Source organism: Anoplolepis gracilipes, chromosome 7 (assembly GCF_047496725.1).
Source record: "Anoplolepis gracilipes chromosome 7, ASM4749672v1, whole genome shotgun sequence".
NCBI lineage: Eukaryota > Metazoa > Arthropoda > Insecta > Hymenoptera > Formicidae > Anoplolepis > Anoplolepis gracilipes.
In genome coordinates this window covers 12,477,505-12,505,000 of record NC_132976.1, presented here as the reverse complement: position 1 = coordinate 12,505,000, position 27,496 = coordinate 12,477,505, and the positions used below count along the sequence as shown (strand labels likewise).

At 32.8% G+C, this 27,496-nt stretch overlaps 1 protein-coding gene across 3 annotated transcripts; it reads right to left on the bottom strand.

The window, feature by feature from the left end:
* Positions 1-207: 207 nt before the first annotated feature.
* Positions 208-16,067, bottom strand: Dop (microtubule-associated serine/threonine (MAST) protein kinase dop). Of its 3 annotated transcripts, none has more exons than XM_072895313.1 (22): positions 15,402-16,067; positions 14,841-15,034; positions 14,617-14,696; positions 14,442-14,544; positions 14,025-14,106; positions 13,616-13,718; positions 13,320-13,543; positions 13,099-13,174; positions 12,788-13,018; positions 12,486-12,717; positions 12,074-12,408; positions 11,817-11,989; positions 11,661-11,731; positions 11,356-11,583; positions 10,999-11,226; positions 8,896-9,481; positions 8,210-8,388; positions 7,832-8,056; positions 6,567-6,898; positions 5,110-5,175; positions 4,297-4,789; positions 208-1,915 (listed from the first exon to the last, which is right to left on the bottom strand). In XM_072895313.1, the coding sequence occupies exons 2-22, from the start codon at positions 15,013-15,015 to the stop codon at positions 1,011-1,013; spliced, it is 5,127 nt and encodes a 1,708-aa protein (XP_072751414.1). In that variant the 5' UTR covers positions 15,016-15,034; positions 15,402-16,067; the 3' UTR covers positions 208-1,010. The 3 variants fall into 3 exon arrangements, with proteins under 3 accessions (XP_072751414.1, XP_072751416.1, XP_072751415.1); XM_072895315.1 differs by having other exon boundaries at positions 8,926-9,481; XM_072895314.1 differs by having other exon boundaries at positions 15,463-16,067.
* Positions 16,068-27,496: the final 11,429 nt, after the last annotated feature.

Sequence of the window (27,496 nt, the reverse complement as noted above, 5' to 3'; positions counted from 1 at the left end):
ATAGATAAATAAAATATATTAATTCATAAGAGTACATTCGTTTTGTTAGTGAATATATTACTGCTTTTTAACTTCACAATTGTGCGCAACGGAATCATCTTGTATATTACATAATATAAACCATCGCAACAAAATAGCGTCGTATATTCTTTTCATTTTTTTCCTTTCATTCCCGCCCCCCCCCCTCTCTCTCTCTCCCTCTCTCTCTTTCTCTCTCTAAAAATAAACACTCTATTTCGCGTACACCGGATATTATATGCGAGCCATTGAATACTATGCCAACTGTATATATGTATATTCCTATATATATATATGTATATTTCTATACATATACATACATACATATATATACATACATACATACATATATGTGTATATATATTCCTATATATATACATATATATGTGCTAATATTAGTTAGATATAAATATAAATGAGATCGTGTAAATACTGTAGCCCAAAGCATAAAATCACTCCGATTATCGAATCATTAGAGCAACTTTAATAAACGCGGTTTTTTGTGATTTCAAGTTAATAATATTATTATTTTGAGTTTTTGTTTGGACAATTAAAATAACGTATCTCTTATCTGTGCATATTTGTTTAAAGGGTCTTTTGTGTACGTGGTATATCTTGTATATAACAGACAGATATATTTTATGGAAATAGAATAAAACCTTTCGGAAATATATATCAGTATATTTTAATCGCTCTCAGGTATTAATTTGACGGAAGCCTATAGGTTTGAATATAGAAATTCCATAAAGCTATAAATTCAAAACTTGTGATCTTTTCTCTTTTCCTTCTTGCTTTTTTAAATTTGTTTTCTTTTCTGTTTTTGATTAGTCTCTTATCTCTCATATGATCATTAGCGTCTCATAGCTATTCGACTTAAGCCCTGCGAGGGATAACTTATTTCTCTTATGTCTCATTTGATTAACACACAGGTAATCCAAAACTTCCAGCTGCAATCACAGCTAACACTTTGTTTTCAAATTTATTCAGAAAAATTAATTGTTCTTCTTCTCTTTTCCCGCGGCTGCGCTCTCTCTTTCGTGCGTGCTCGAATGAGCGCTATCGCCAAAGTCAGTTTTATGATATCTTTTGAGTATCTTTTTACCACCGTCCTGATAGTGACCTTCCGTATTGCCTTTACCAATACCTTTTTGCTCGGCAACAGCGAATGGCTTATGCGATAGTGACGGCGCGACAGTAGACTTTTCACCGGTCTGATGTTTCTGATCTAAATTCTTCTGTAAATTCGTGACACTGGTTATTTGCTGCGTGCTTGTTTGTGATTGAACACTTGACTGAACAGCACTCTCCTCTTTTTTATTATATTGCGATATCTTGCTGCTGTTGTTATTACCGGCAGCTTTACTTTGACGCTCGTTGCTCCGAGTTCTCTTCGCGGACTGATCACCGCTACAAGTTGATTGTTTCTCGCTTTTCTCCGGCCCGAGCTCTTTTGATGACAAGTAATCGTCGCTCTTGGTGCCTGTCGGCGAGTCCTTTTCCTCGGCTATTCGCGGTAATTGCGTGCTACCGCAGGAATTTGACATACCTACGTTCCCTAAATTAATGGATATACCGTGGGTCAATTTGGAATAATCCGCTTTCTGCTCGCTCGACACCTTCTTCTCGCCTTTCACGCCTTCATTGGCCTCCTTGAAATTATCGCTGGACTCGTCCGAGGTCTCGCTGCTGTTGTGTTGAGACGACTGTGCGATGGTCACGCGTGGCGTCACCTTCACCACGGTGTTCGCCAACGGCGATATCGACGTTTTGTTCTCCGCCGAACGCGGGTGAAGCCGATCGGGACTGAGCGCTCGACGAAGTAACGGCGAACCTGGCTCAGCGGACTTGGGACGACCGTATCCTTTTTTCTGACTATTTGGCGTCGATAGGCATGCTCCTAAGCAAGACAAAATCGTTAAAACACATTACTTTTATTCAACAAAATATCATTTATACAGAGTGTTCAAAAAGTAGCTATACACTTATCTTAAATATAAAAAAAAGAAAACATCAAATATTTGTTAGCAAATTAATCTTTCTTCGTAAAAAATAATAGAAATTATCTTCATAAACATGCAAACAAATTTTAATTCGTCAATCTTATTATCGAAAACCTTCTGATAGCAACTTCAAGATTTTACGCTTATTAATTATATACAATTGATAACAATATAGCTACTTTTTAAACACCCTGTATATCTTTATTTAACACCTCGATTATTATAAAATGCATCTGTGAAATTTATATGCTTCACAATTTTATTATACACGTTTAATTTGCATTTATATTCGTCATTCGTATGTAAAATTAATATAATTGAAATATTAAAAAAATTTTTTTAAATGCACGTTTCTAGTTTATCTTATTATTTTTATTTTAATTTGTTCTCGTTGATCTTATCGTACTTTATTTTGATCTCACGGCAGTCGAAGTAATATCGCGTAAGACAGATGTACCTTTGTCGGATTCTCCATTGATGAGTCCGTTATTCAATTAATTAAATTTGATCGACTTCTAGCACAAAAAATTATTGTAAAATAAAAAAATCATAAATAACATTCTTTTAGGCGGCTTCGTCATTGTGACTCTATTTGATCTTTCGCTGGTTTTTTTCACAATTTTGTTGGTGGATATTTGAATATTGAACTGATGTGCCAATGGAGAGATTCAATAATAACTAATACCGCGACTTATTGTTAGACGAGATTAGATTTCCTCATTTTTGTATTTTTATTTAATTTTTTTTAATGATTATAATTTATCATTATCTAATTCGGCACTGAAGGTAGTCCAGTCAAAAACTGAAACGTTTACGCTTGAATTTTCTTGTTATATGCATTTTTTATTATATTTTTGTATTAATTAATTTTTTAATCTGCGTTTCCTGCTTCCTCTAGTTTTTGTACTTTACAACTATTTAGTTTTATTTCTTATGACTTATATACAGGGTGTCTCATAACTAATGAGCCAACGCTCGTGAGTGGGTAGAGTACAGTGAACTAAACAAAAAAGTATTAAGTCATTTTGCAATTTTCGCAATAATTATTAAAATATTAATTAAAAACGCTTAACGAACAATATTATACATATGTACAAGATGTTCGGTAATAATCGCCCCAACTCTCTAGGGCAGATAGAGCAGGTCAAACTGAACATAAAAGTCCTTATCATTTTGCGATTAGCGTAATAATTATTGAACTATTAATTAAAAACGCTCAGGGTATGCTGAGCGCTATATGCGGCGCGCGCTTCTACGCTGAGCGTTTTTAATTAATATTTTAATAATTATTGCGAAAATCGGAAAATGATACAGGACTTTTATGTTCAGTTTGACCTGCTCTATCAGCCCTAGAGAGGTGGGGCGATTATTACCGGACATCTTGTACATATGTATAATATTGTTCGCTAAGCGTTTTTAATTAATACTTTAATAATTATTGCGAAAATCGCAAAATAACCTAATACTTTTTTGTTCAGTTCACTGTACTCTATCCGTTCACGAGCGTTGACTCGTTAGTTATGAGACACCCTGTATAATTTCTTCGCGTATTTATAATCTGTTTTTATGTCTCTTTAATAATTTTATTAATTTTATGTGATATTTTAACGTATTTTTCGCGTTTAATTTTTAAATTTGACTTTACTGATTACTTATTTATTTTTTATTTGCTCCTTAAGCCCTTGTATATCTTGTTTATATTTGGAGGTTTCTGTTTATTTTTATTACACTTTGTAATTTTTAAAAATATATTTTAAAAAAGAGAAAGAGAGAGAGAGAGAGAGAGAGAGAAAATTACTACTTTAATATAATAAAAAAATTAAAGTTCTTATATTTTTAATTTTTTTTCAAAAGTAACTTTAAAGAAAGGATTAATAAGATTTTAGCGGTTAAAATGATACCAAACGATAATAACAAATTTTTATTATGTGTCTACATGTAACTGAAAATTACCGTAATTGTGTCGTATTTGATATTATTTTAACCGTAAAAATCTCATTAAAATTATATTCCATCAAAATTATATTCAAAACGAAGATAAAAATATAAGAACTTTCTTTAATCTTTTTTATTATATTATAACAAAAAATATAAAGAAAAGTAATATTATATTAAAAAAATAATAAAAAAGTTTTTAACGATCTCTTATTCATATCTAAAGATTACAAAAAAAATTGTGAAAGAGTATAATTCATAATTCACACGATCGCTATAATGATATAATCAAAATGTAATTGTGTAATTATTATAAATATATATTTTTGTTCTTTTTTTATACCTGGACTATACGACTGCGTGGTGTTGGAACTGCCCGGTTGATGGCCCGTAGGAAACGCTAAAGGACTGGGACTTCTTGTCGGACTGGCAGGAATCGGCGATGGACTCGGTGTCCTCGCTAACGGCGACAGCGGTATATGGCCCACAGACTTTCTGCGATTTGGCGAATGGATATTCTTCGCGGCTGTGTGCAGCTTATGCTTGAGACCATGAAGCGTACTCGGACGCTGGTAATGCGACTGGTTTGAGATGCCTGACAGATTTCCCGCGGACGTGTTAGAGCCCGGAGATGAGGAGTTCGGGCTTGAGCATGGGCTCGTATTCCCGGTAGAATGATAAGAGTCCGAGCTGATACGATTCGCGGTCGGCGGGGACGGGCTGCAGACAGATTTCGAACACGTCGCGAAGTACGGTGACGTTTCCTGCGAGCGAGTGAATGACTGAAACGATCGACTAGGCGTAACCATTGAGGGCGAGCACATACCAGCGGCCATCTGAAAAGAAATTTTAGATAAGATGCTCCCGATTAATGAATGCGAAAAATTCCAGAGTTTCCCTCATCATCATCTTTCTTTTTTGTCAACGAGTCGATTAAATCTGTCCTACTGATAATAATAAAACAATTTTACCTATTATTTAACTGGCAATTATGAGTGTATAAAGTTTTGTAAACACAATAACGATTATTTGCCAAGTGTAGAATAGCCATTCGAAAGCCGTGTAATCGCAGAAGAAACGCATGTTGTTAAACAAAAAATGATATCAGCGAGAAGATCGACGGAAAAGCTGAACGAATGTATAAAAAAAATCATACCATAAGTGGAGGTTTGCTGTCGCTGGACAAAATGGGTGCTGACAATGGACAACTGATAGGTAACGGCTGCAAAAGAAAATGCACTTAACGTAATGCGTGTATTGCGCGCGTGTGTTTACATGTATGTGTACGTTTGTATGTAAATATACAATATATAATGCTTATGCTTATATATATACATATACGAAGTATTTCAGACCACCCATTCACTCCTTTTATTTTGAAAAAGAGTGATACTAAGAAGTTGGGAAGACATATTTATCATGAAAGCCTATCTAAGGTTTCTGATGGTGATACTTTCAGTTTTGACAATTGCTCGGTAATATCGGAAACAAGGAACAACTCAAAAATTTTAAATTGCAACATAGGGCAACATGGATATCGTTGGATAGACCTTTTAAAAAGAAACAACTTTTGTTTGAAAAAAAATTTGATATCTTTTAGTGTGTATTACCAAGAAATGAACAAAAAACATTTGCAATTATTGTGACGCTTGGAAATGATCCAAAATTAATTACAAATGTTCAAAATGCCTGCCACCTTGATGGAGACTCCTTTCTATCCTTCGTCTCATACTGTCAATCGCCCTCAAGACTTCTGTAGAAGTAAAAGCTGATTAATTGTGCGCCTTTTGCAATTAATGAGAAGTACGTCGAACAACCGTCTTGTTGAAACCACATGACAAATCATCCGGGTTTATGTTTAATCCGTGATCCGTATGATCATGAGTTTGATTCATGTTTATGTTTAGCTCAGACCAAAATATCGATATTTTAAGATAATTTAGAAGTTCGACAATCATTGCAAGCGTTTTTTAATCCTTTCTTTCTAATGCTAAGTGATATCAAATGTTTTTCAAACAAAAGTTGTTTCTTTTTAAAAGCTCTATCCAATGATACCCATGTTGCCCCATGTTGCAATTTAAAATTTTTGAGTTGCCTTTCGTTTCCCATATTTTCGAGGGATTCCCAAAACTGAAAGTACCACCATCAGAAACTTCAGATAGGCTTTCATGATAAATATGTCTTTTCCAACTTTTTAGCATCACCTCTTTGCAAAATAAAAGCAGTGGACGGGTGATCTGAAACACCTTATACTAGTGTGCTTTAAAACTTCTTTGCTTTTGCAATAATATGTAGAAAACAAACACGATTCTGTGTACACATCTCGCTGTGCAAAATTAATATTAACATCAAAAATAATGAAACATATTGCGCTCACTTATATGTATATACAGAGTGATTCATTTTATAGCTTCAAGCAAATATCTAATAAATATAATTAAAGAAAAATATGTAACCACTTGTTGCAAATTCATTTTTTCTTAAAGACGTTTTTTTACATTTTTTTAAATTGAAAATGAGCCATCCTGTATAGATATTGCGAAACCATAAGATCGTATTTAGCATTTGTGGCATAAACGAAACTGCAAAAATGTAAAAATTCCCCCGGTATACCTGCTGCATTTCTACGCTCGCCCGTTTCGAGCTTATCTTCTTAAAAAGTGATGATGTTTTCCGTTTCTTGTCCGAGTGATCCCGCTTTTGCTTTCGTTGTTTGTGTAGCGTCCGACGCGCTAGTTTACTCTGAGCAAGATCGCGTCTTCTACCACCTGTTTTGATACTAGTATTCTCCAGCGGCGTACTACGCAATGTCACATGATCACCGCCGCTTAACATCAATTGCAGAACTTGAATATGATACAGACCCTGCACTGGTTCACCATTTATGTGCGTTATCAGATCGCCTGGTCTCAAGCCAGCTTCGAACGCTGGGCTGGATTGTTCGACTTCCTATAAAAAAAGTTAAAATAAAATAGAGATTAAACATTAAAGAAAAAGAATTAAAAAAGTAAATTTATTAATAAAGAATAGTGAAATATACAAAAATATGATAGGATTTGTAAATAAAATTTAAGTTAATAAGTAAAATGTAAACAGAAATAAAAAATTAAAACATGTGTGATTATAACATATAAAAGTAATTATATATATATATATATATATATATATAATTATTTTTATATGTTATAATCACACATGTTTTAACTTTTTATTTCTGTTTACATTAATTCTACATTGCTCTAGTCTATTATGCAAGTTTTGCATTGCTGTTCGCACCATATTGTTTGATATAGCTAATTTTTTCCTGCATATTGGCCTCGAGTTTGTTAATATATAGGAGAAAATTGTAGCCATTTTTTCTTTATATATTTTTACATCTCTAGTATATTAGTTTTTTTATATATTATTATTTTATATATACATACATATATATACATACATATATATATATATATATATATATATATATATATATATATATAAATAACAACAATGCAAAACTTGCATGATAGACTAGAGCAATATAGAATTAATGTAACAAAGGTGACAATTTTTTTTCCAATTTCAAAAAATGAATAAGATGAGTAATACTCAAATGACCTTCTATATCCTATTGTTATATAGCAAAAAATAAATATTTAAATTATATTTCATTTACTTATTTTATTTTGAGATATATATATATAAATTGATAATAATTTTGATAATTCCAAGAATAGAATATAAATGACAATCAATAGTTTTGTGTGACATAAATGTTAGACAATGATTATAAAATTAGAGAATAAAAAAAGACGATTATAAAATTAATAATTCTGTAGTTTATGTAAGATTTTTTCATATTAATAAAAAATCTACTTAAGCTTGACTTGTTTAACTTGCCATTACTAGATGATGCATGGTGTAAAAATCACTGTCGCCATAATACACCCTGATGGTGTGTACAGTAAAGCCAAAGCCGCACGGTCCTCGACGAATTATAATGGGCGGTTTTAGGCTAGTTACGAGAGGGCTCAATTCACGGCATGGGGAAGTGTCCCTCGAAGACGCGGTCGATGATCCACCAGGCGATTCAATAGGTTGGGTGTTCAGCGGTGCGTCGTCTAAGAAAACATACATTTCAAATAAAAAATTATCGAATTTTTTTATATCAATTTTCTATTAATTTTATACATTTTATAATTTTATGTGCTTCGCATGCGCGTACGTACATACACATACATATATGTGTATATGTATTCTTGAGAAATACGTACAGGCAAAGTCGCTATTTGGAATCACTAATGAAAGCCCGCTGGTCGAGGCGGATTTTATGACGGACCGAGATTTCTGTCGGGCAGATGGTAACATGGGTATGAAGGACTCGAAAGAATCAGTACTGGAGTTATGCTTGCTCTCCTCTGCCGCATCTTTATTCGCCGCTGCGAGGTCCAATCTGTGCGAACAAAAAATTATTATTTTTATTATTATTGGGAATACAATACTTATTATGATGGACTAGGATTTCTGTCAGACAGATGGTAACATGATATGATACTGAAGAACTCTAAAGAATTGGTACTGGAATTATTAATACTTATAATTGTCTACTAAACTAAATAATTGTGAACGTATATAGGTATAGGGACACACAGCTCTATTGTATATAAAACGTTTCATAAAATGTACATGGTGTCAAAAAATTGTTCCATTTATGAAACTTTTTCTATTTATAACTTTTTAATAAACGAGTGATGATTAAAAATCTTTTGTAAATTACTTAGAATCATGACCTTGACAAGGTCAAGATCATAAGAGGATTCCCTTTTCTTAAGGTTTCTCAATTATAGAATGTGTATAAATGAAAATTATAAATGAGAATTAAAAATGTATCTGAAAGTTAAAGAAACTAAAAGAGTAAACTAGAATTGTCTAATTGAGAGAATGTGACTGAATGACTCACATGTGTTCATCATCAATGGATATACTGAACCTGGGCAGCTTATCACGAGAGTGCGTGTGTCGCTTTCTCTGGATCTGAGGACTAATATCATCAGACTCGGTTTGCGAAGAATCGGGCGTGCTCAGATTAATTCCTTCCGCCTGAGTGCCTTTAACAATCGTAAGCTGAGACTCGTTGCTCGACGAGATCGTGGTAGACGGAGTCGAACAAGATGACGACATGATAATGTTTAATTTGTCAGCTCTTTGATTTTCGGTGCAAGAATTGCTTTTTACGGACAACAGAGGCGCCCGATGCTTCTCGGACGATGATTGTCCAGATTGAAGATCGGCCAGTTTCGATGGAGGTGGTGTGACCGACGATGCGCTCGATCCAAAAGACAATTGCGCGAACGTGCCTTCAAGCTCGGTACGGAACAATTGTTTTTTAGAAACATCCAAGTCTGCGTCGGGATTGAACTGGGGCGGGCGCGTTTGCGAGATCTTGCGTGATTGAGGCGAGTAAGAGGAGAACGATCCGAATAAAGGAGAATCATCGGTGTCGTCTGTGTCATCACCCAAATCATGATTATATCTGTCCATGCGAGCTAAAATATTACAAAAGCATACGATATAACAAAAGATAATTTTATTATTATTGTAGCCTTCCTTAGACGATACACAATATTTATAAAATATAGAGGGTGTCCTGCGTAAACGTGAGCAATCTCTCGCGAGCATATAGAGCAGGTAAAAAAATCCCATAAGTTCCCATAAAATTTATCTCTAAAATGCATTTCTACCGAGATATTTGTCCCTAAAGTTTAAATTGGAGAATCATTTTTTAAATAACTTTTATGTTACTTTGTAGATCTTAATAATGTGCAAGAACTTTTTTTATTATTAAGTGAAGATCTTTAAAATAGTATGATATATTTTTTGATATCGTCTCGGAGAGCCAGAATCGGATCACCTGTAAAGGTGATTCCACAATAGCTGTCGTGAATCGGATGTCGGAAGAGTTGACCAATCACAGTTGACTTTAGAGAAGAATAATCGAATATGATTAGTCAACTCTTCCGACATCCGACTTACAACAGCTATTGTGGAACCAGCCTAAGTCTTAACTTACAAAACTTTAAAGCCAGTGGGCTTTTTTATTTTTAAATTATATTTTTAGATTCTTCACATCTTTCTCTAAGAAAAAGGAAAATTTTAATACACAATGTAATTTTGTATTATTTTAAAAATTATTATTCAATTATTATGAATAAAGATTTACTTTTTATCGATCAAATGCGTTTTTCTCGAAAACAGTTTTAACGAAATGAAACAAGACTACTTTTTCTTAGAGGACGATATGAAGAATCTAAAAACATAATTTAAAAATAAAAAAGCTCGCCAGCTTTAAAGTTTTGTAAGTTAAAAGACTTATAGGTGGTCTGATTCTCTCCGAGATGATAACAAAAAATCTATCACACTATTTTAAAGATCTTCACTTAATAATAAAAAAAGTTCTTGTACATTATTAAGATCTACAAAGTAATATAAAAGTTATTTAAGAAAAATGATTCTCAAATTTAAACTTTAGAGATAAATATCTCGGTAAAATTGTACTATAGAAAAAAAATGTTATACGAACTTAAAGAGCTGTTTTTACCTGCTCTACATCCCCTCGAGAGATTGCCCACCTTTACCAGGACCCCCTGTATATTAAATATTTACAATTATTTGAATTATTTTATAAATATTTATCAAACTTTTTCATAAATATTTTTATAATCTTAGATTTAACATTATAAATATTTTTCATAAATATCTCAAACAAATATTTGCAAAATATTACTGCAAATCTTTTAGCATAAAATATTAAATTTATATTTAAATATGTCAAATACAGTTTTTATGATTTTTTTCTTAATATATGTAAAATATGTAAAAAATATTTATATATTTTAAAAAATCAAATAGTAAAAATATTCATGAATTTATCATAAATATCGTATACTATCTAAACTAAAGCATATATGTATATTCTGACATGCATGCAAATATTAATTTATATATTGAATTGAGAATTGTTATTGTAACAATATTACAATGATACATGTCTCTGAATACTTACTATCGAAGTAGCTTGTATCCTCATCGTTAATTAATTGCGGAACAAATTCGGCTTTCTGTCTAAGTAAGCTATTCCAATTTACGCCATAAAAATATGGATGTTCCTTGACTTCGTGTGACCCACCGGTCCCCAATCGATCTCTAGGATTCTGATGTAGAAGTGCCGTTATAATGTCCTTACCCTCGGATTGAACAGGCCAGTCATCTTCGTCCGGCCATTCAATATCATCTAGAAATTGCAACTTGAATTATCTATCATAATATTTATATACTCATGAGAAAATATTTCAAAGTGTATTTCAAATTTATCAATTGCATCAATAATTATTATCACTATATTAATGAAGAAAAAACTCACCATTTACTGTGTGAGCAAATAATTCCTCGGGTGTCTCGCCAAAAAACGGAACACAGCCTATTAGAAATTCATACAATATGATACCCATGGACCACCAGTCGACAGGTTTACCGTAACCTTGGCGCAATATAACTTCCGGAGCGATGTACTCCGGCGTACCAAACACTTGCTTATCCGAAAACTGCCGCGTGTCTCGATCGATGTACCCCTCGTAGAGATTTGTTGCCACTTAAAATTACACAGGAACGATTATTCAATTTGCTTTTACTTATATGCTGTGCAATCGAAGCACTTTTCACACTTACAGGACATTAGACCCATTTTACTGAGGCCAAAATCAGTAAGCTTAATGTGTCCCAAGGCAGTGATAAGCAAACTATAAAAAAAAGATAATTTGTTATCATGTATATTTTTTAATATTTAATGTCTTTTGGTCAGCTCTTTATACAATGGTATCTTACTTATCAGGCTTTAAATCCCGATGTACGATGCCATAACTGTGTAAATATTCAACAGCCAACACAGTTTCTGCGAAATAAAATCTTGCCATATCTGGTGGCAGTGGACCTATACTTTTTAGAAGACTCGCACAATCTCCTGCCTCTACGTATTCCATTACTAAACATAAATGTTTCTGGGAAAAAAAAAATTTTTTTTTAAATTTATAATATATTATTGTAAAATATGCAACATCAATTTAAGGTGCACATGTACATACCTTGGTTTCGAAACTACAGTACATAGAGACTACAAATGGATTATCTGTAAAGCTCATTATGTCTCTTTCGGCGAACACTTGTTCTACTTGATTTCGTAACATTAAATTATTCTTATTAATTTTTTTCATAGCAAATCTCTGTCGAGTGGTCTTCTCTTTGACCAAATACACTGCACCATAAGCGCCATTACTAATAAGTTTCACTACTTCGTAGTCACTTTCACATGGAATGCGCTGACACTTATCATCATCTTTATTTGGACTTGATGTTACTTGCAAATTACTGTCGCTAGAACTCGCAGAATCTTCTAGCTTATTCAAATCTTCTTGCAACTCTATAATAAGTTCAACATTTAAATAATAATCTTACTCTTATAAATACATTATATTTTAGAAATAGCACAAACTATACCAGATATAGGATCTCTGTTTAAAGAGAGTTTAGTAATAATATATTGAGGAATATCAGTTTTTATTCCTGCATTGACTTTAGCTTGACCCTCTGCTTGTTCAAGTAGATGATAAAATTCTTCGGGATCGAATTCCAAGCATTCTAGTAGACGAGCTGGACGCGATATAACTAATAAAAGTTTCTTTATTAATCCTGTTAATCTCGTTGCAGCTTCTAGAGATTTATCTTTCGTCTGCAAAACAAAAGAAATATAACGGTTATAAACATACCTAAATAAAGTCGCACAATCCACATATACATACTTCCATTAAAAGATGTTCCAGATTTTCGCTCATCTCATAAAAGTATCTCGTTGTAATTAATTTTTCCTGAGATTTTTGTAAGCAGTCTCTGGCCATTTCAATTACTTGATGATGTACGAAACGTAAAATTGGTAATGAATCTTGTGTCATATTAGCTACTACTTCGTATTCATCTATTTCTTTATTTTCATTAATAAAATTAGTCAGTCGTTCTTCCATTTGTTGTGTTGCCTAAAAATATGATTGTTACGATTGATATAAATTTATTGTCTGACAAAAATGTTTTTAGTCAAAGATTTTTAGTATAGTACCTTTGGAAACCTTTCTTTATACAAGGTATTCATCATAACGATTTCACTATCAAGAACGGGCGATCGACTTGGACTGCTGCAATTGTATAAAAATTACGAACAATTAATACATTTATATCCAGTTATTGCTTACAATTTACTCTTAATCAATCAAGAATTATCAAACAATAATCAAAATATATTGAATAAATATACATATATGCATAAAAAATTGACATTACCTCAGACTTCGAGAACGTGGACGATGTAACGGCGATCGACAGCCCTCTTCTTCAAGGCTAAGAGATGCGCTGCCTGGAATACTAGATATGCTAGAACCAGGGAAGCCCGGATGTGAAGAGCACGGTGTTCCAGGCTTGGAAAAATGGCAAGACAACATACGTAGTTCGTCCTTAGTTGGAACATTTGGCAGTTGATGCAAACGTTCTTGGCTCGAATATTGTGACTGTTGGAATACAAATGATTATATTATAATTAACGAGCACACGGTTGCTCAATGCATACCAATCGACCGTACCGAAACATTACTGGAACCAGGTGTTGTTCCATAGCCACTGGACGGCAAACTAGCAACTGACCATCTTCTACCATCGCCAGTTCCCGTAGCACCTCCACCAATTCTTAAATATGTCATAATATTTGGTTCAATAATAACTTTTGATGAAACTTGTACAAATTAAAAAAATTAAATCCAAAGAATCTGTTGGTACTTGTATTATATAAAAAACTTACAAGCATTTCTTTATTAAATTCTTACTTCTCTTCGCAGACTTTGCATAATAAAATTTTCGCATCACCATTTTTCTTTTCTATTTATAAGACGCGAAAGCTATAGCATTTACAGTGACGACATCTCATCTACTTGAGCAATCAGATCAAACTAATTTAAATGTCCTGAGATAAACAGTAAAGTATGAAGTAGGTACCTTTTAATTGGAGCAAAAGCAAAATGTGGACTGGATGACATCCTAGGACTCTCTAGGGGACTGCCTACAATTGGGACGAATGCTATATCGGGAAATAAGCAATAGAAAAAATTAACTTGCTATATTGTCAATAAATAATCGAGTAAAATATAAAAAAGTAATGTTCCCACTATAAGTATAAAAAAAAGTTTATATGTGTTAGGATGAAGAATTTTTTAAAATTCTATTTTATATTAAGGATACTCTATATATATATAAGGATGTAAACAAGTTTTTATACATATTCTAAGCCTAACGAAATCAAATGTATTGTATATGTGTTTAAAATATTGCTATAAACATATTTTTTAAATTTAATCAGAAATATATAATTCTTTTTTAATAGAAACAATCATTAATACAGTAGAAATTACATACCTGATAAAGGTGAATGGCAACGTGGTAAAGTAGGTGATGTGGTTGAGATTAAGGATTTGCGATGAGCTGCTTTAGCAACACGACGAGGAATATTAAAGTCGCGCTGAAAAAAATGTTATCACCAAATACACAAATAAATCTCTTGTCATGTATTCATTATTCAATATATACTAACCACATGAACTGATAGAGAGGGTGCCGACTTTCCAATTGCAGAATTTCTCATGCGAACAAGATTTGATAACTCTCCGCTGACTGAAATAATGTAATTTTGATATAACATATATATTGCATATATATATAGTATAAATTAATAGTAAAATAAATTAATTTTTAGACATACAAGATTGACACAGTTAATGTAAATTAATATAAAATATAAAATTTTTTTCTATTAACCAGGTCGAACTGGAGCTTCCTTGCTTTCCACTTTTGAGGGGATTGGACGTTTGTGCACTTCTGTTTCTATATTACTGGCAGTTTCCTCCATCTCATTTTGATCAAACACAAGCACTCTAGCAGAGTTACCGTGCGATCGCAATCGTGGTCTGCTTGGTCTATTTTTCTGATCCATAGTTTAATTCACTGTGTTTCTGTTTGGTAAGAAAAACAAGTAACCAGTAATCAATACAACGTTTATAATCACAATAATAATCTAAAATATCACATAATCAGCTAAGCAGATCTACTTGTCAAAATAAATAGATCTATTTATTTCAATTATATTTTCAACAGTTTATTTCTCTCTTTCTCTCTCTAAAATATGCATATATATTTACTTTGTTTTCAAATACAAAAACATACAAACAGTTGATACAAAGATAATATCTAACATCAATATCAAAATCTATGTCATTAGCACAACAATTTCCCGACGATAATCACAAAAAAAAAAAAAAAAAAACTTGAAAATTAACAAAACTAGGTGACACTAGACAATTGAATAAACAATTACAACACCTTTTGGGATGCTCAGTGAAAAGAAGACGACAAACGGATATAAGACACCCGGAATCCTCACACTCTCTTTCTATCTCTCTCTCTCTCTCCCTCTCTCTCTTTCTCTCTTTTTTACGCCTTCAACACCCTCGAGAGATCCCTTGGACGGTCGCCACCGACGAATCCCACTTCAGAGTTGACATTCTCCAAAAATGTCACACGAAGACGCATCGCGAGAGACGGACGAGAACGGTCACGAGGAGAATGAGCGAGGTTGGAGTCTCGGGATGGGCGAACGCTCGTCGAGACGACGAACGGGTGGAGGAGGCTCCTCCACGGACAAAGAGAGGAGACGATGAGGAGCGTGCGAGCACTAGGTGCACGCGACGACGGCGACGACGATCGAAGGAACGCGATTACCGGCCGCCAGAGCCATCTTTTCTAGTAGCGACTCCTCCATAAGCTCTCCCAAGCTCCCCCGAGCCCCGAGCTCTCCCAGAATTTAAAAACGAGCTTCCCCGGGACTACGACTCGCATTTCATTCACTGTCGTTAGCGCGAGAGAGATTCTTTAATTACAGAACCACAAGAGAGAAGAGAGAGGCGATCGTAGATCCCGAGGTGGGTGATTCATGAGGACGTACACATGAGACACACACGCACGCATCAGTTGGACGTACAACGTACATATACATACGCACATGTACACGTCGCGACGCACGTCGCACGTCACGGATCAGCTTTAGCGAGCCCTTACAGCTTCATGTAAATATACATGTAAATATACAGGGTGTCCTGTAATTGCTGAAAAACCTGCTAATGGCAGATTCTTGAGATTATTCCGGAGACGATTTTTCCTCCGCGAAAATGTCAGGCCATCAACCCAGTAAAGACATTAGATATTTCTGAAATATTTATAAAATATTCCTTTAAAACCCAAAATTAACATTCCAAGAATATTATTCCAAAACATTCCGGAATATTTATAGAATGTACAGAGAATATTCAAATAAGCACAAAATGTCCTGCTTTTGTATCATTTTTTATACTTCTATTTTTTATTTCATTTTTTATGTTACATACATATCAAAATTTACATGAATGTTCCTTATTATTATACATATACATACAAGTAATGTTCATAGAACATTCTGAATATTTCATCATAATTATTATATTTGAATGTTATTCTATATAAACATTTCTTTACTATTATATATTAGGATATACAGAACTTTTGGAATATTTCATGAATATTCGACGTTTACTGGAAATAATGTCCGTTTTATAATAAGCGATTGAAAAAAGGTGCGCAAACCAAACTTTTTAGAGTTAAAAAATTACCGAAACTACATTCTTCAGTTAATTTCAGATAGAGTTTACTCTAATAGAATATTTTAATTTAAGGCTTTATTACAAAAGATATGACAAAAATTGAAAACATGCAAAAAATGACGCCCCTCGATATTTTCGTTGAGTCTGTAAAGTAAGAGCGTGTACGGCATAAATGGCAGTTGGTTTTAAAATATCGTCCTAGTTTTTTTGTGAGCCGATAGATGGAACCTTTGTCGTGAATGCTTTGTCACAAAAGATTCAGTTGGCGTCGAACTCTTACCTAAGAAACTACGTTAACCGCCATGAGTACCGCATACGCATCGCGCTACGAGGCTGTGTTCCTTTGTTTCCACCCGAAAGGACCAAAAATGTCATATTTAGCGGCTGCTAAATACATGAGAAAGTCAAAATCGTTCGTCGCTAAGTGGATTCAGCGATATAAGGAGACCAAAAATGTCGATGACTTGCCAGAACGTGGTTTGATGGGCAAAGTGACGCCGAACATGGAAAAAGAAATTGTGAAATTGTTTAAGCGGAGCCCGACCTTAACATTGCGACAAGGAGCAGCAAAATTAAAACAGAAGGGTATAGAAGTATCACATACAACTATCCGAACCCATCTCCGTGCGCATAACTTGAAATATCGAAACACAATGAAGAAACCACTGTTAGGCGAAAAACATGTGAAAACGCTTGGGCAAAGGAGAATTTGGACCGAGATTGAAGCAACGTGATCTTTACGGACGAAGCTTCTGTTTGAGGATATATTACCATCCGACATGCCTGGTCAACCTTGACCGATAGATTAATACAAGGGACCGTTAAACACCCTGTAAAGGTTCATCTTTGGGGCTGCTTTTTCAAACCGGGGTTTCGGAGCATTACATCTGTTTATATACAATTTAAATGCTCCGAAAATGCTTAAAATTTATCAGAAGTGTTTGTTGTCGACTGCTGAATGATGCTTCATAAAAAAAAAAACGACTGGATCTTATAGGAAGACAACGACCCAAAACATCGGCGCAAGCTTTGCACCGAGTGGAAAAAGCAGTTTGGCATCGTCACGTTTGATTGGCCATCGCAGTCGCCAGATGCAAATCCCATTGAAAATGTGTTGGTATCTCTCAAGTACAAGCTTCGAGGAAAAAGAGTGTGCACTTTGAAGCAACTGACACGACAAATTCGTCTCATTTGGAGGTCTTTACCGAACAAATACGCAGTCAACTTAGTGGAAAGTATACCTCGGAGATGTCAGGCAATTATCAATGTCGGTGGTGACTGCGGACTCATTATTAATGATATAGCATTTTTCTTCTCAGAGAGTACAACAAATCCATGTACTTAAAAATTATTAAAAATAAATTTTTCTACACATTAACCCGTACACGCTCTTACTTTACAGACTGTATATAATATGGTTTATTGTGATTTATTTACCTATCGCTATTTATTTATTTATACTTTAGAAGAGTTTTTCTCAGAGAAACTTTTGTTTCTTTTTAATATTATTACTTAAGTATATGTTGTATTTTCTGTACTCAAAATATATATATTTATCGCGTATTCAAAAAAATTTCAAAGCAAATAATATTATAAGAATTTAATAAGATATAAAACAAAGCTGAGAAGCAGCGAATCGATTTTATACTAAAGAAAATTATATCTTTTAATCCTCCTGAGAAGGATATATTAATCTTTTACTCTTTCTCATAGTATAAAAATATATATAATGTATTATTATTAGATGCAAATATAAATTCTTGGAACTCAATCTCTAAAATAAAATTTAAAAAATAAGTTTTATTTATTTCTTTAATTTTCTTTTATATATCTTTTTCTCGGTTTTTATCAACTTTGAAAAATTAGCAAGAGAAAAAATATATAAGTAATGCTTGTTACAAATTTATATATTTTTTTTAAAGCTCCTGAGTACTCACAGAAAAACTTTGAATTGACGATGGCGGCATAGCAATAAGGGCGAATTTACAATAGGTTTAGTAAACCGTAATGAATTGACCAATCACAGTTAAATGTGAGAAGAATAATCGAATGTGATTCGTTAATTCTTTACAGCTTAAGGCTTACTGCACCTTATTGTAGATCCGGCCTAAGAACTCTGTCATTGTGCGCTCTCTCTTTCTCTTTCTCTCTCTCTCTCTCTCTCTCTCTCTCTCTCTCTCTCTCTCCTTCTCTCCCTCTCTCTCTCTCTCGATCTCGTATTGGTCTAGTTTCCATTGCACGCTTACTTTGGTTTCAATTCGGAGCGAAACGAGATTAAAAGGGATATCAAGTGGACACCATGCTTATTGGCCAATTTAAAATAAGGCTCTTTGATTGGTCAATCGTGCTGGTTACTCTAGGCATCGATCGATATGAGTGGTTGTGTTTAATTGAACGGTGTCCAAATGAACCGCTCCCGATTAAAATCGGTAGAAACTCGCTTTATGATTTATTTTTATTATGTCTGATGCGTCGTCTACAATAGTACAGAGTACAGAGTAAGCGGTAAGCAGTACGAAATGGGATTCGTTCATTTCATCGGGAGTAACGAAATGAACCAATCCCATTTCGTACTGCTTACTTCTTACTCTGTACTGCTGGCTGCTATTGTAGACGACACATTAAGTCTTACGTCTCTACGAAATTTTATGTGTGAATAAGGTCTTTATGAGCCCAAAGGTGCTTGTCAATGGCTCCGTTCAGCAGAGAAAGCAAATCAGTGAGCGCTTAGTGATTCTTTATTGTGATTGGTTTCTGTATTTAGACTCAACCAAGATCTAAATGTAAGAACCAATCACAATAAAGAATCACTAAGCACTCACTGATTTGCTTTCTCTGCTGAACGTAGCCAATGCTAGTTTGAAATTGAGATATCGCTTTCGTCAATCGACTGCGTCTTTAAGCGTAGTCTACAATGAGACTTTAAGACGTAAGACTTAAGAAATTAATCAATCACAATTGAGTTTAGAAAAGAATCATAAATATGATCGGTTAATAGCTATTTAATAGCAATCGAACGTGATTGGTACTAAGTAGCTACTAAGCTATTGAGTCCGCTGAACTGCCCAATTTCAACCATATGGAATTTTTAACTCTGCTTACGTTTCAAAACTTAAGCCGTAAGACTTAAGACGTAACACTTTCAACCATAAGGCCGGGTCTACAATAGCTGTAGTAAGCCTTAAGTCGTAAGAAATGAACCAATCATATTCATTATTCTTCTCTAAAGTTAATTGTAATTGGTTAATTTCTTACGTTTTAAGGCTTAAAGTTTCATTGTAGATTACGCTTAAAAAATTTTCAGCGCTGCTGACGTTTTAAAATGGCTGCTTAAGGTTGACCGTGATTGGCCCATTCGCTTAAGCGTAGTCTACAATGAGACTTTAAGCCTTAAGCCGTAAGAAATTAACAATTTGATTGAATTACAATTGACTTTAGAGAAAAATAATGAATATGATTGATTCATTTCTTACAACTTAAGGCTTACTACAGCTATTGTAGACCCGGCCTTATGCTTTAAGTCTTAGGGCTATCGCACACAAAATGCATAAGCTACATATGCATAGCATAAGATCGTATGGACCAATAATAATATTATGTAAATCAATATGGCGACTTAATACTCGATGCTCATTGGTCCATACGATCTTATGCTATGCACATGTAGCTTATGCATTTTGTGTGCGATAGCCCTTAAGGCCGCCGCACACACTTTTACATAACGCATAATGCACATACATAAGGAAACTGATTGGCTATAAACACATGCATAAGGAATTCAACTAATCGAATTCCTTATGTATATGCATTATGCGTTATGTAAAAGTGTGTGCGGTTTAAGTTTTTTGTGTGTTTCCGGCCTTAAAGCATAAGCGAATCCACTAATCACGGTCGAGATTTTAAGCAGCCATTTTAAAATGTCAGCAGCGCTGAAAATTCCTTAGGCCGGGTCTACAATAGTTGTAGTAAGCCTTAAGTCGTAAGAAATGAACCAATCATATTCATTATTCTTCTCTAAAGTCAATTGTAATTGGTTAATTTCTTACGGCTTAAGGCTTATTACATCTATTGTAGACCCGGCCTTATGGGTCATCTACAATGGCCGTAGAACGTAAGGTCGCAAGCAAATTGAGCATTTTCGAAAATGCTTGACTGTCATTGGTCAATTTGCTTGCGACCTTACGTTCTATTATACGGCTATTATAGACGAGGCTTTATGGTTGAAATTGTTACGCTTAAGTTTTTTTATGTGCCCAGGCCTTTAGTTGATGTGATTACTAAAGCCTATTGCACGATACAAAGGTACAGGCAATAGGAACAGAGAATAAACTTGGGGAGAAAAAGAAAAAAGAACTTTTCTCTCTTTCTCTCCAAGTTTATTCCTTGTTCCTATTGTCTGTGCTTTTGTATTGTGCAATAGGCTTCACACGTGTTTTATGTTTTATTATCTAGAAAAACGAGTTAGGCTCAACTAGATTCATCCCCATTCTACACTCATCTCTAGCCCTCAGTCCCCAACTCTATCCCCTTCCAACAGATAGAGTAGGTTGATCATAGCGCCATCGGTGAATGTATTTGAATACTATTTTATATATATACATACATACATACATACATATATATATATATATATATATATATATATATATATATATATATATATATATAGGATGTTCAGTAATTGATAAAAAACCTGTTAATGACAAATTCTTGAGATCATTCGAAGACGATTTTTTTTTCAGCGAAAATGTCGAAGCATCAATAATTTCCAAGTTACAAGCGATTGAAAAAAAGCGCTTTTTGCAAACTAAACTTTTTGGAATTAAAAAACTACCAAAACTACATTTTTCAGTTAATTTTAGATAAAGTTTACTGTAATAGAATTTTAATTTAAGGTTAATTACAAAGATATATAATGACAAAAATTGGAAACTTGCAAAAAATGATGACTTTCTTTCGATATTTTCGCTGAGAAAAAATCGACTTTATATGACCTCAAGAAACTGTTATTAGCAGGTTTTTCACCAATTACTGTATATATATATATATATACTGCATATAGCAGTCATTTGAAGTCGATTTTTTCTCACCGAAAATATTAAAGGACGTTATCATTTTTTTAGGTTTTTTACCAATTATAGGACCCTGTATATATATATATATATAATTGGTGAAAAACCTGCTAATATATATATATTCAGGTATCGATCATGTAACTTTGCTTCTAGGATGGAAACAAAAATAAAAATTTTGCCATTAAAAGTAATGTAAAAAATTTTCACTCTTTACTTTTCCGCTCTAGGAAAAGTTACATGATCGATAATTATCCCTAAATTAAATGTTATATGTGTGCGTGCGTATGTGTAGGTACGTGTGCCACACACCAACATATATTCCTTGAAGAATTATGAAATAATTAAATCCATTCTTGGTCAACGTATATTTTTTTAACTAAATGTTTTTTAAAAATATATTTAAAAATTTCTTAACATGAAATAAAAACGTAAAAGAATTTTTTTAATTAGATCAATATTCCTGTATTTTATTTATACATACATAAATGTACAACACACATATTGTTGCTCGACAAAATCGCAAGAAGTTATAATGATTTCTTCCGTCATGAAGAAAAAAAATTCGATAAACAATTGTTATTAATTAATAAAAAAATATAATTAGGAAATAACGTTTTACAATTGTAATGCATATATTGCAATAGAAATATTAACATTATTATCAATATTAAACAAACAATTGTTTATATTTCCTAACAGTAGTTGACAAAAAAAGGAAGATTATAAAGTGTTGCAATTCTTAATTATACTTATACTTAATGCATTCATACTTTATTTAATATATCTTGAATGATACTTTCAGTAAAAATAATTTGAAACTAATGCAACACATTAGCGAAACACACATTATACGTACTATAAGTAATTTACTAAAAACAACAGAGCTAAAATACAATTTACTTATGATGGAGCTATATACAATATTTATTTTTTGCCCGTAGTAATCCGTGCAAAAAAAATTTGAAGCTTTCGCAATGTTTTATCGCGATAAATAAATTATTATTATTAGGTTTGGTTTCCAGGTTGAAGCAGTGTTATTTTTGGTTTAGAATCCAACGTTTTGTGAACATTTTAATTTATTTCATCAGGGTGCAATCTGATGAAATGCACAAAGCTTTAATTTGGAAATCAAACCTAATAATTAGCTATGTTTCCTTCACCGCTTATTTTCCTTATTTTTTATGTATATTGTTCAAAGCAAGTTATTTAAATGCTTTCATCTCATCAACAACTGTCACTTGCAATTGTACAAATGTCGTTTGTAATTATTTTAATTCTATGTAAAAAATAATGGAACAATTTTAAAACAGCATTTTAAAGAGTAAAACTTGAAGCTCTTTGGTTAAAATTTGTTTTTCCATGAAACTATACCTTATCAAATCAGAGATTCTCTTTCTAAAAAATGACCATTTTTGACACATTTATTTTTAATTATGCTATTTTTAATTATTGTTAATTTCTTTCGCAAAACGTATTACAAATATAAGGAAAGTGATATGTGAAAACGAGTTATAATTAGTCCAGTTATATTCGGATGCGAATAAGTATGTTCATCATTTCTTGTATAAAACGTCTTGCTTCTTTCTTCAACGTTCACGTCAAGTAAGCATCATTGCTCCATGTTGTCCCGAATCAACTTCTTCCGAATATTGTATAACATTCCACTTTTGTGCAAATGCTCCTTTTAATGCTACGAGATTTCTGTACAATTCTTCGTGGTCCTTTAATGCCATTTCTTCTCTTCTTTCATATATCTGATGGAATTTAGGTCTCGAACAAATTAAATGGCTCCAAAAGAAGTGTACAACTTCACTCGTTACGTGCGCTTATAATGTTTCTTGAAGTTACTCTCGCTTTCCTAGGTGATCAACTGTATCTGAAAGCAATATTCTACATAATCTGAGTGCAGATTATTATAGTCTTCATTTCGGCATTGCCCTCCGTCTTGTTCTCGAATCTTCACCTCAAGATATACAATTGTTCGCCTTTTTTCGTAGTGCATCTCAAGTAATTGAAAATGCTTTCCCTTTCGTTTCTTACATTACGATGCTTAAAAGAATACTAGCGACGCGGATTACGAATTGCATGATTACACAAGAATCGTTCGCTAAATTATACAGAAGCAATCAGTGATGTATTTTCACCGATCATATGCATTTTTGTTGGCTGTTGCATGTTATGGTAGGCAGTTCGGACGCAGCTTCTTCTTTAATAACCTCTTCTTCAACATTTGCTGATAAAAAATCGAAGTGTCCTTGAAAAATTGCAGACTCATTACAGCATTGACATTTTAAATGGATCATATGCAACAGCTATCATAATACTTTTAATATAAAAGTATGTCACATCTCCAGCAGATAGATAGCGAAAATCACTTGACTCCGTTGTTATTAAGTCTATTACTTGACTAAATTAATATTCTAAGAATCCAACGATGCTCAAACGTTTGTACTTCATAATGTTCGTAGTGTTTCCATTTTAGAAGGATAATGATGATAAAACGGTGATACATATTTTTCGCAAAGAAATTTACAGATAAATCGTAAACATACGAATAATCATAAACATAAAGAAATTACGTTTAGAGAAAATACTTCAAATTTTCTTATAATTACAATAAAATTGGCAAAGATTTATTAAACTCGGAATTATAAAAGGTCATTTTTTTTAAGAGTAATTCTTTTCTTTCTATATACATTTTCCTGGAAAAATATAATTTTATAAATTTAAGAAAAAGCACTTTAAAATAAAGGCTTGTGAAACGCTTTATTATTCTCTGTAAAACACTATATTAGAAATTGTTCCGTGTAATTTTTTATGAAGCTAGCAGTACAAGATGACATTTCTTGTTAGACAAAAATTCTTTACTATGAAATAATTCACATTTTTATCATTCTTAATATTTTTAATACTTATATTATAACATAAATATCGCATACGCAAAACATGAAATATTGGTATTGAAGCAAACAAATGGAAAATTTCATATTTAAGCAATAATATTCTGGATATGTTTTGGATATATTCTGGATTATGCAACATACATTGAAAAAATTGTATTTTTCAAACAAAAGAACTTGTATACTTTGTAAGTTTTCTTAACAAATAAAAATATTCTTTTCTCTTATGTTTCTGGTATATCCTATTAAATTAAAAAAAATATTAATTTGCAACAAATTTTTAAACATCTACGACGAAATTCATTGTGCATATGCATTTCCATGTCCGATGTTAACGATAATAGTACATAAATTTGTGTTTGTTTAGTGCCAGTCCCGTGTATTTTTTTAATGGATAAAATGAAAAAATGAATGAAAGTAGCTAGATGTCTGGAGGAAAATCTGAGCGATTTAAGGGAATCTTAAAAGCTGTTCTATAAAGCTTGATCAAGTTGAATTTTTAGTCGGAAAATATTTTTTACTAGGTTTTTAAGCTTATTTCTACAAGTTTATTAATATTCTCTCATGTAATTTCGCGTAGCATATTTCATATAAATTGCAAAACTTATTAAGCAAAAATATGTTTTGTTAGATTATATTTTGGTCAGTAATATATGTAGAATAGCTTTTAAGAGTCTCTTAATAGCGATATTTGTTAATGAGTATCTGAGATATTTAAAATAGAAATACTCCTGCTTCAATTATGTTAACCTTTCTGACTAGATCTCTCGACAATTTCTGATTTTCGAGAACAAAACTTTTTTTATTTCTTTTAAATATGTCTCGTTATGTTTATTATCATTATAAAGTTTTAGTTAGAAAAAATTTTCAAGAGGTCCATTTATTTACGCACGAAGTAATCACACGGACGGGGGAGATAATTCCGATGGCGAAATTGTTCCCTTGCACCGTTCCCTCAACCGTCCGCGCAAAACTACCCGGGGGAGTTTTAGTAGGTCAAACTCACATATATAATCCGCGGGTCCTTTTCCGAGGGTTATGAGTATCTTTATAAAGATTTCTCTCATTAAAAAAAAAAAGATCATTTATTCTATTTTGGACATTATTATTGCATTGTAGACAAGGGATCAAAAATTTCATCCGTATATATAAAGTAAAATTACTTTTTTTTTTGTTTAGGACAACCATATAACTTGTCGGACGACATACGAGACAAATGCTGTTGCGTTATTGTCATTCTTATAGCTGTTTCGCCCCTCGTCTTCAACGCTGATTTTATTACGCTCGTTGCATTAACACAGGTCGAAGATAACTTGTAACGTTTTTTGGATTTTAAATCAGTTAAAATCGACATTCTTTCCGAATCTGCGTTCGAATTAGGGAGTGCTCGAACAGCGTTCAGAACATGTGTCAAATTGGAATATTTGTAAGTATTATTTGACGATTGCCGCTGCAAAATTTCCTTCCACATGTCGTCAAAATTTAATCTTGATAAATTTTGTTTTTCTTTCAAAGTAAAATCTGTTGCTAATGTAAACCATTCTTTTCTTAAAGCTTGTTCGTCAAAGTCTTCATCAAAGTCGAAAGATTTCGCAATGAAAGAAACATTCTGAAACGATGTTTCTCTATTACTACAATCGAATAGAGCTATAGACGAATCAAAAACACGTAGTTTTGTCAAAAATTCATTTGTAATGGGCAATCTTTTATATACTTCCTCTGCAGCAGTTAGATAAAATTGCAAGCAGTTCTGTCGAACAGTTACAACTGTATCCACAAGACCTTCCATCATTAGATTATTAAGATAGTCTTCACAGTCTGGTCCGACAAAAATTTCATTTATATTTTTTTGAAACTCTTTTTGTGAAAATTTCATTTTTGTAACTACGTCTTTTAAATATTCTTTTTTAATAAAGTTTTCGCAGATTTCGGAAAGAAAATTAGCTGATTTTAACTGTAATATATGGATTCTCGTTTCTGTAGATTGGAAAAATATATTAAATACATTAAAGAAATATAAAATATATTTAAGAAATAGAAAATACGCTTTCATTTCTACATTATCCATCATAGACAAAAAAAGCTGTTCTCCACATTTTATTTTATCACTTGCAACCATTTCCTGCAGAAAATGTTTAATCGTATTCCATGATTCAAGAAGTTTCTCAATACAAGTATAATGAGACAGCCAGGTTGTTTCACTCAATTTGAAAATTTTACGATTTTTTTCTTGGAAGCAATCACAAAACTCGTGAAAAACTGCTGACCGTTTTGGACTGCTATTGATATAATATGCTATTTTTTTTAGAAAATCGTCACAAAGTGACGGCATTTTCGTACACGCAACGTGCGCAGCTAACGTGACTGAATGACATACACATGGAAATGTTAGTAAATGTTTGCATATTTCTTCTAATTTAGTTTTAAACGATGACTCCTCCCCTGTCATTATAGATGCATTGTCGCATGACAAGGCAACAATATTTAACAAGGGAATCTGTAATTTTCGCATTTCAGACTTAAATGCGTGGAATAAAGTTTCAGCACTAGAGTCTTTTGCATCGATATTAATCAATTTAATTAAGTGTGATCGAATATCTAATGTTTCCGGATCAGCGTATCGAACGAAAACTATCATCCATTTTTTATTACGGATATCTGATGTTTCGTCAATAAAAACAGAGAACTTGGTTCTCTGAAGTTTGTTAACGATATTTTCATTCTCAACAGGACATAAAACGTTAGAGATTATATTTTTACATTTAGTTCGACCCATGCTCATGTTTTTCAACACATTATAATCTTGT

Coding starts and splice junctions, on each gene's coding strand:
- Dop (XM_072895313.1), bottom strand. CDS start 15,015: ATGGATCAGAAAAATAGACCAAGCAGACCACGATTGCGATCGCACGGT. Junction 14,545..14,616: donor CCTCTCTATCAGTTCATGTG/GTTAGTATATAT, acceptor CATTTTTTTCAG/CGCGACTTTAATATTCCTCG. Junction 14,107..14,441: donor TTGCCATTCACCTTTATCAG/GTATGTAATTTC, acceptor TTCCCGATATAG/CATTCGTCCCAATTGTAGGC.